Source organism: Triticum urartu, chromosome 4, assembly GCF_003073215.2.
Source record: "Triticum urartu cultivar G1812 chromosome 4, Tu2.1, whole genome shotgun sequence".
NCBI classification, from domain to species: domain Eukaryota; kingdom Viridiplantae; phylum Streptophyta; class Magnoliopsida; order Poales; family Poaceae; genus Triticum; species Triticum urartu.
Genome location: NC_053025.1, coordinates 572,386,262 through 572,396,307, shown reverse-complemented (window position 1 = coordinate 572,396,307; position 10,046 = coordinate 572,386,262). Strand labels below are relative to the sequence as shown.

At 45.2% G+C, this 10,046-nt stretch overlaps 1 protein-coding gene across 1 annotated transcript; it reads right to left on the bottom strand.

The window, feature by feature from the left end:
* Positions 1-5,430: 5,430 nt before the first annotated feature.
* LOC125552779 lies at positions 5,431-6,200 on the bottom strand. The gene has a single exon (XM_048716447.1). The coding sequence runs from the start codon at positions 6,124-6,126 to the stop codon at positions 5,575-5,577; it is 552 nt and encodes a 183-aa protein (XP_048572404.1). The 5' UTR covers positions 6,127-6,200; the 3' UTR covers positions 5,431-5,574.
* Between the last annotated feature and the right edge of the window lie 3,846 nt (positions 6,201-10,046).

The window sequence follows — 10,046 nt, the reverse complement described above, 5'->3', positions numbered from 1 at the left end:
TGTTTTCCTAGCACGTTCCCCTACATTGACAACACATGAGACGATGGAACCGACAACGTGATCGGATGGACAAGTAGGTCCCCGTTGTCCGTCGCTTCGGCTTTTACGCTGGTGATGGCGGTGGTACGGAATAATTTCTCCTCCGGCTTCTTCGGTTTTTAGCAACGGGTGCACCGCCAGATCTAGTGATAGGATTATGGTCAACGCAGACGGAGTTGGATGTGTCTTCGTCGGGCTGATGTTGGTTTGGCTGCAGCAGCATCGATTTCGTTATTCCTTCTTCTTCTTCTTCTTCTTCTTCTTAAGATATTGTACCTTTTTTTTTCTTGGAGAGGATGGAGGATTCCCTTGTACCTATTTTTTTGGATTTCTTGTATTGTTGATGTTTGGTTAGTACGGGGCCACAATTCATTCGCAAAAATAAATAAAGCATGATCATGCACCTGATTTTACTATACAGTTGTACACCACGTGTATAAGACATCATCGCAGGGTGTTCTGTCACCGTGTCCTGGTTGTATATGCATTGCCCTAACTTGGGCATTGGGTAGCTTGAACGTATTCTTTCGCTGTATTTGCACTCTATCCATGCCCCTCCAGCAACGGGAGTTTGGGACTTCTTGTCTTGTACTACTACGCACTCATCCTAGCTACTCTACCACTGATGTTATACTCAACCTTATCGTCCCGCATTTTAAAACTCTCACAACAAAATTGAGCATGAGAATCTGTCATCTGACGTTGAAGCATATGTATTCTTTGCTTCCCGCCCTCACTTCTTTGTCGGGTAATTAACAATGTTTCCATTCGTTGATTACTCAATCTCATCATGCCTTACGCGTCACCCCACTGTCGAGGCACGCGACCCATGAGGAGCAGCAGCAGCATCTAACCGAAACGTGTTCGGTTCACACAACATAATTAACGAGAAGAGAGGAGACGTGTCCAACTAGCGTAGCCCCGCGGCTAAGCTTCCGGTGAACATGAGAGAATTTCTTCTGCTGTTGGCACCAGATTGGTTGCTGTTAAGGCGGCGACGGGGACCTTTAGCAGCCGTCCGGTGGGTCTCGATCGTTTGATCCGATCCGATGGAATGTTCGGCTTCCCGGGCTAATCCATATGTAGATGGACTTTCGGTGGTTTAATTAGTCAGCCTATTTCTGTTCACTGGCATAAATGTGTATAGTATTCCTCGCAAAATAAATAAATATGTATGGTATATTGTACTACTACTGTATGTCAATTATGCAGAGCAGATATGGTCAAAGATGCATGGAGTATGATTCCGAAAAAGAAGAAGAAAATGCATGTGGAGAAGAGAGTATTGTGCCCGAATCATGACAGTGGGTGAATTAAATGGAAAAGGCTCCCGTTTGTGTCGACCGCTGACACCGACGGGCGGAGTCAATTATGCTAATCCGAGCAAACTGTCGGGAGCATTCTCACTTGTGGATTTTATTGCTAGTACGTATACGTACCTGTGGCAGCGGAAGCACCATCTACAGTATGCTGAGGCCCTTCCCAATGCTTCAAGGTGTACAGATGCTAAGGACGACACATAAGCAAAATACTGATGTGGCAAAGCAATTAAAAAGGAGAGAGAGCATTATGATGACCCTAAGAAGAGACGGTGCTAAGCACGTGAACCTATGTAAAGTGACTATCAACCAATACATTAAGGAGATTAATTATTAAACAATTCTATGAGGAAAGCTTAGCTAGTACAAAAGCTAAGCACTTATGCATTGAGGGGACTAGTTACTAAGATTTTTAATGCATTTAGCACCTTATCTAAGCACTCATGCATTGAAAGAGGCCTGAATGAAGAGTGTGAAAAAGGTTGGTCTTCCCCTCGCTGTCGATTCATTCTAGGAATGGTCGGTCGTTGACTCGATGTCAACTGGTTGGTTGGCTGGAGCTGCAGCCTCGGTTCGTTTCCCACGGCGACCCGCGAGCAGAACCGACGACCGGATTTAGAGCTGGAGCTGGATCTGGGTCGTGCTAACCTCGAGAGAAATGGAGGTTTTTCCCTCCTCGCAGTCGGTCTAGATTTAGATCTGTATGTTTTTTAGCTTGAAATGGGACGTTGGATAGGATAGGATGGAACTGATCCTCTGTCTGTAGCCACAAAAACAGATCCGAGCCACGATCCGCAGAAAGCCGTTCTTTTTGCCGTTCGGCTTTGCATCTATCCGTCCTTTTCGGCGCAGCACATGCGATACCTAACTGCACCAGGAGAGAAAAGCAAGAAAGAAAAGATGGATTCCTGTGAGTGACTTCGGCATTTCGAGCCAAGACGCGCGTACATCGGTACATGCATACATACATGTGGCCTCTTCGCCGTCACGATCATTGCCGCCGTTGCCCATCTCCGCCTGCGCGTGAGCCGAGGATGATGCCTCAACCACTTTGCCACTCTCTCATTGTACTACCCCTTTTGTGCAAGCCAAGGGAGATGGTGACTGCGACCTCCTCCTTCTCGACGATGAAGAAGAAAAACCAGAAGAAAAAAACATGTAGCAGACCGTAGGGCAAAGAACCGATGATGAAGAATTGCTGCTGCCGCTGCTGCATGTGCATGGCCTCGGCTGCCAGGCTACGCCTGCGGGACACGGCTCACGAGGGACGGCAGGAATCAAGTCAACTCCGGCCGCATCTCGTGATCCGGCGACCTCTGCTTCCCTCCGCCACGCGCCATGTGCAACGCGCCGATCAGTGAAGTCCAAGTCCTGCTATGCTACGCCTGCACTGCATGCGCAGCAGCTCAACCTTCAACGCCCTGCCTGATGAAACCCCATCCGCCACCACTGCTACTACCTAGAGAGAGTCAATCGGAGCACAAGTGGAAATTAAACAAATGGAGATTCATTGCCACTACTGCTAGCACTACGTGGATAAGAACAAGAATCTCGTAAAGCTCGAGGACATAGAGATCGGTGGAGCTTTTGACCGTTCGTTTGTCCCTTCCACAGTACTAGCATCACTGCCATGGCAATGATATTACGACTATGATATGATATGATGGCTACAGTGTCGGATGAACCGGCTTCCTGCTGCCAAGAAATGATGTTAGTCGAGTTAGGCAGTGATCCACCAGAAAGACACGCGAGCTTATTGGTAACAATTTTGACACAAAAGCGCGCTAGATGTGCTAAACAACTCACCATTTGCCGGGGGTCACGCATCGCACTCAGACGATGAGTTACAGTCGATGTTTCGGAAGGAGAACGTCCACTCAACTGAAGACGAGCATGATTAAAAGGACCAAAGCGAGTGGTGAGCTTGAGCTCTGCCGTGGCCCATGCGTGGTAGACCGTTCCACTACTGCCGACCACGCACTCGTCTCATCCCAATCATCTATGCTGCCAGGTCTCGACAAGGATTGCTCCTTCTAGTTCTCGATTGTTCCAGAAGAATAAGCTTTTCTCTTTAAAGTAAAAAAAGTTGGAAACCGCTCGGGAAAAAAATGCGAGTGGAAGGGCTGAAGGTCTTTTTGTAGTTCTCGATTGTGCGAGAAGAATAAGCTTTTCTCTTTAAAGTAAAAGTTGGAAATTGTTCAGGAAAGTAATACCAGTGAAAGTTCAGAAGGTCTTTTTGTAGTTGCAAGAATCGAATGCCAATGGGCGATCACTGGCCGCGGAGGAGCAACTTGAAACAACTTTCGAATTTTATTAAGTTGAAAACCGACGCGATGCTCTCCGCCTACGTCCGCTTCTTTTTTCAGCTCCTCCTCATCTACAATCCACAGCGATTATTGTACTGTGATTGAACTGAACATGAAATGGGAGAGCCAAACAGAGGGCAGTATATAATAAGAAAAAATATATCAATGTCTAACAGTTCTGGTCAGCTCAGACTTTGTCGTCGTGTGCCTGCAAACGTGACAGCGGCATTGATGATAACCTAAAGTCGCCAGTCAGGTGCAGCACCAACACCAAAGTTGACCAAACAAAACACAAACTGTTTCAACGGCAGAAGAAACTCTTGCTTGCAAGTTGCAACTTGCAGCTGGCGGCGGCCCCCTCAACTTGGTACTCAGATTGATTGGTTTACATCTCTGACGTAGAGCACATGTCAAAGCATGGCTAGTTATATACTCGTCTCGTTTCTAAATATAAGTATGTTTAGAGATTCCAATAAGAGAATATATATGAAGCAAATGAGCGAGACTATACTCTATAATATGTGTATATATATCCATGTGTAGTTTGTATTGAAATCTCTAAAAATACTTATATTTAGAAATGAGGGAGTATTTCGAGGGTAACATTGATCGCTTTGTTTTAACGAAGCGAAGTAAAGTTGATTTGCTGCTCGTCGATACTATTTTTGTAACTTAATATAAGACGCTTTTTTTTACACTGTCATGGATTGTAAAAACGTTTTAGACGAGTATCTTATTTACAGTTTTTTTTGAGTTGTTGATTGTTTGTTGAGATAGGTAAACCTAAGTCTGCATTTGAAAAAAAAGGAAGAAGTTTTTTTTTAAGACATAAAAGGAAGAAGTGCACACACAGACGAGACGGGTGCTCAACAAGAAAACAAAAGTCCATTTCTCTCTGTGATCACAGTTTTATGGCCCGGCCCATTTATATAATCTCAATGGATGATGACATTCCCATAGCCCACGGCACTTTCCCGTGTATCTGAAATTCTGAACTCAGGGGTTTCAAAAACATTCTGAACGCAGGCACCTCTTTCTCTCATAGAAAGAATGCAGGCACCTCCAAATGATCATCATGAGATGGTCACCAATCCTACTTTTTTCGAACCCCTTTCCGTTACTTTCATAACGGAAATACAATGTCTCAGGAACTGAAACTAGCAGGACTAGGGAAAGAGGAAAAGCGAGTTCAGAGCAACACCAGGAAACCCACTATCTGTGCCTATCATCAGGAACATCAGATCATGGGGCGAAAACCTGTTGTCATCCAAAACCGCACTAGGAGCATCTAATCAAGTATCGCACATATTACAGACGACATCAACAGGCCCAGGGCTAACGCCTGTAGATCACAAAAGGCCTACCAACATGACTCCGGAGACTGAAACAGGGAACGAAGGGCAATGCACGCCTGTTGTCATTCGGCAAGATCTTCAAATCGCAGCGACGTCCTGGTAGCAAAAACGAGATATACGAGACCTGCAGCAGTTTTTTACTCGTACTTCCTACTGCAAACAAGAGTCCTAAATATCTCCAGAAAATGATACTTGAAGTTGTAGTAAGTACAGTAGCAAGAATGATCTGAAAACCACAGTAGCAAGATGAACACCAGCTCATATTACTGATCGAGCTTTCTTCAGAATTTCCAGTCTTCACAATGCTCAGCAAACCTACTCAAAACAAGAGTCTTAAATATCAGCAGAAAATGGTACTCGCAGCTGTAGTAACCACAGTAGCAAGGATGATCTAAAAATACAGTAGCAAGATGAAGAACACCAGCTCGTATTCCTGATCGAGCTTCCGTCAGAAGTTTCAGTCTTCACATCACGACTTACAACAGACAAACAACCGAGCAAGAAAAAGGAAAATCTCTCCACGGCTGAACACAGCAGATGCCTTGCTCGCCGCCCTCACCGGGCCACGAGCCCGCCCTCGGCGGCGGCCATTTTGCGGCAGTAGTCGGCGACCTCGCGGAACCTGGGCACGCTCCGGAGGTCGACCTTGGTGCCGTCCTTGAGCGTGATGACGATGTCGCCCCACTCGCCGATGAACCGCGGCACGACCACCACCTCCCTCACCGACGAGTAGGGGAAGTCCGTGCGGTCGTCGCCGGAGAGCCCGGAGATGACGGTCACGCGGCGGGAGGTGAAGCGGTACCGGAGGAGGAGCGCGCGGGACACGGAGGCGAGGGTCAGCGGCAACCACAGCAGGGTCAGGCCGAGGACGAGGTTCGCCGCCAGGTCGCCGTAGTGCGCGCCGCCGTCGAAGAACACCGTCTCGGCCTCGGCGCCGGCGGCGCCGGACGCAGAGGCCCGCGCGACCACGCGGGAGTGGCCTGCTGAGCGTCTGAGGGATGGGTTTGATCGGAGGGTGGCGTGGGCGGGGAGGTTCGGAGGAGGCAGCGAGCGGAGGAAGGAGGACGCCGCGGCGGAGGCGGTGAGGGCGGACGGCGGAGGCGGCATGGTCGCTGGCGCGTTATCTATGTCTCGTGGTGGTGGTGGAGGGAAGTGCTGTTGGGTTCGCTCGGTTTTCGGTAGTCATTTGTGTGCACTGGGGCGTGATACGTGGACCGACTGGAATCGTGCACGTAGCCTCTGTTAGCCTTCGTTACCAGAGCCATTTGTGTTCACAGGCTAGCGTTTTGCTGTTTCCAAATCGGTATGCACGTGGTTTGTATTATAATCTTTTAGAGTCTGTTTAAGCATATCTAGATGTGTCTTTAGTTATTACACATCTAAATGACTCAATCAAGTACATATAAAGATTAAAAAAAATACTTATATGAATCTTTACGTAAGATCAATGATACCATGGCACAATTAGATGTGCTTTAGCAATACTATAATTTTTATAATCTATATGAATTGGATGTACAATACTTATTACACATCTAGATGTGCTTTAGCAAAACTGTAATCTCTATAATATAAATGAAACACATATTACCATTTCAAAAAAAGTTATTTGTGTGCACGAGGGCGGTTTGCAGCGTTGTTCCACGAGTTAAGGCTTTTTTTCCCATACCATTAATACCACTTCTGCACCAAAGATCAAGGGAAAAGCTTACCTTCAGCCCGCCAACCGCGCAGGCGTGTCCGCGGCTCCGTGTCCGTCAGATCCTTTGTTGATCTGATGGACGAGAGCACCCCATGTGTCCATGTGTTTCTGCAACTGAGGCTTTGTTTCAAAAAATAGAGTTTTGCAACTGCCTGGCTTTTTACAACGGCGGTGACTTGTGCGGCATGGAGAGCGATGGCGGCGAGGAATCTCGTCGGATCCGATGAGGATGGCGCGCGGGCAGGAGGTAGGGACATCCGGGAACCGTGAGGTGCTATCTCTTGAGCACTGCGTTGGATTTCCCCGAAGAGGAAGGGATGATGCAGCAAAATAGCGTAAGTATTTCCCTTAGTTTTTGAGAACCAAGGTATCAATCCAGTAGGAGGCTATGCGCGAGTCCCTCGTACCTACACAAAAACAATAGCTCAATGCAACCAACGCGCTTAGGGGTTGTCAATCCCTTCACGGTCACTTACGAAAGTGAGATCTGATAAATAATATTTTTTTTGGTATTTTTGGTATGGAGATGTAAAGTGAAAAGTAAAAGGCAAAGTAAAAACAAAGCAATAATAAAGTGATGGAGATTGATATGATGAGAAAGAGACCCGGGGGCCATAGGTTTCACTAGTGGCTTCTCTCAAGAGCATAAGTATTATACGGTGGGTGAACAAATTACTGTTGAGCAATTGACAGAATTGAGTATAGTTATGAGAATATCTAGGTATGATTATGTATATAGGCATCACATCCGAGACAAGTAGAACGAAACGATTCTGCATCTACTACTATTACTCCACTCATCGACCGCTATCCATCATGCATCTAGAGTATTAAGTGAAAAAACAGAGTAACGCCTTAAGCAAGATGACATGAAGTAGAGGGATAGTTTCATGCAATATGATAAAAACCTCATCTTGTTATCCTCGATGGCAACGATACAATGCGTGTCTTGCTGCCCCTTCTGTCACTAGGAAAGGACACCGCAAGATCGAACCCAAAGCTAAGCACTTCTTCTATGGCAAGAACAACCAATCTAGTAGGCCAAACCAAACTGATAATTTAAAGAGACTTGCAAAGATAACCAATCATACATAAAAGAATTCAGAGAAGATTCAAATATTATTCATAGATAGACTTGATCATAAACCCACAATTCATCGGTCTCAACAAACACACCGCAAAAGGAAGATTACATCGAATAGATCTCCACGAGAGAGGAGGAGAACATTGTATTGAGATCCAAAAAGAGAGAAGAAGTCATCTAGCTACAAGCTATGGACCCGTAGGTCTGAAGTAAACTACTCACACTTCATCGGAGGGGCTTGGATGATGATGTAGAAGCCCTCCGTGATCGATGCCCCCTCCGGCGGAGCTCCGGAACAGGCCCCAAGATGGGATCTCGTGGATACAGAAAGTTGCGGCGGTGGAATTAGGTTTTTGGCTCCGTCCCCGATCGTTTGGGGGTACGTGGATATATATAGGAGGAAGAAGTACGTTGATGGAGCTTCGAGGGGCCCACGAGGCAGGGGGGCGCGCCCTAGGGGGGCCCCCTACCCTCGTGACCACCTCATGGCTTTCTTGACGGAGGGTCCAACTCTCCTGGATCTTATTTGATGAGAAAATCACGTTTCCGAAGGTTTCATTCCGTTTGATATTTCTTTTCTTCGAAACCCTAAAACAGGCAAAAAATAGCAATTATGGGCTGGACCTCCGGTTAATAGGTTAGTCCCAAAAATAATATAAAAGTGGATAATAAAGCCCAATAATGCCTAAAACAGTAGATAATATAGCATGGAGCAATCAAAAATTATAGATACGTTGGAGACGTATCAAACATCCCCAAGCTTAATTCCTGCTCGTCCTCGAGTAGGTAAATGATAAAAACAGAATTTTTGATGCGGAGTGCTACTTGGCATAATTTAAATGTAAATCTTTTTAATTGTGGTATGAATATTCAGATTCGAAAAATTCAAGACAAAAGTTCATATTGATATAAAAATAATAATACTTCAAGCATACTAACAAAGCAATTATGTCTTCTCAAAATATCATGGCCAAAGAAAGCTATCCCTACAAAATCATATAGTCTGGCTACGCTCTATCTTCACCACACAAAGTATTTAAATCATTCACAACCCCAATGACAAGCCAAGCAATTGTTTCATACTTTTGACATTTTCAAAACTTTTTCGATCTTCACGCAATACATGAGCATGAGCCATGGATATAGCACTATAGGTGGAATGGAATGGTGGTTGTGGAGAAGACAAAAAGGGAGAAGATAGTCTCACATCAACTAAGAGTATCAACGGGCTATGGAGATGCCCATCAACAGATATCAATGTGAGTGAGTAGGGATTGCCATGCAACGGATGCACTAGAGCTATAAGTATATGAAAGCTCAAAAGAAACTAAGTGTGCATCCAACTCGCTTGCTCACGAAGACGTAGGGCATTTTGAGAAAGTCTATCATTGAAATATACAAGCCAAGTTCTATAATGAAAAATTTCCACTAGTATATGCAAGTGACATAATGAGAGACTCTCTATCATGAAGATCATGGTGCTACTTTGAAGCACAAGTGTGGTAAAAGGATAGTAACATTGTCCCTTCTCTCTTTTTCTCTCATATTTTTTGGGCTTTCTCTTTTCTTTTTTTGGCCTCTTTTTTTATATATTTTTTTCGTCCGGAGTCTCATCCCGACTTGTGGGGGAATCATAGTCTCCATCATCCTTTCCTCACTGGGACAATGCTCTAATAATGATGATCATCACACTTTTATTTACTTACAACTCATGAATTACAACTCGATTCTTAGAACAAAATATGACTCTATATGAATGCCTCCGGCGGTGTACCGGGATGTGCAATGAATCAAGAGTGACATGTATGAAAGAATTATGAACGGTGGCTTTGCCACAAATACGATGTCAACTACATGATCATGCTAGCAATATGACAATGATGGAGCGTGTCATAATGAACGGAACGGTGGAAAGTTGCATGGCAATATATCTCGGAATGGCTATGGAAATGCCATGATAGGTAGGTATGGTGGCTGTTTTGAGGAAGGTATTTGGTGGGTGTATGATACCGGCGAAAAGTGCGCGGTATTAGAGAGGCTAGCAATGGTGGAAGGAAGGAAAGTGCGTATAATCCATGGACTCAACATTAGTCATAAAGAACTCATATACTTATTGCAAAAATCTAGAAGTTATCAAAGCAAAGTATTACGCGCATGCTCCTAGTGGGATAGATTGGTAGGAAAAGACCATCGCTCGTCCCCGACCGCCACTCATAAGGAAGATAATCAATAAATAAATCA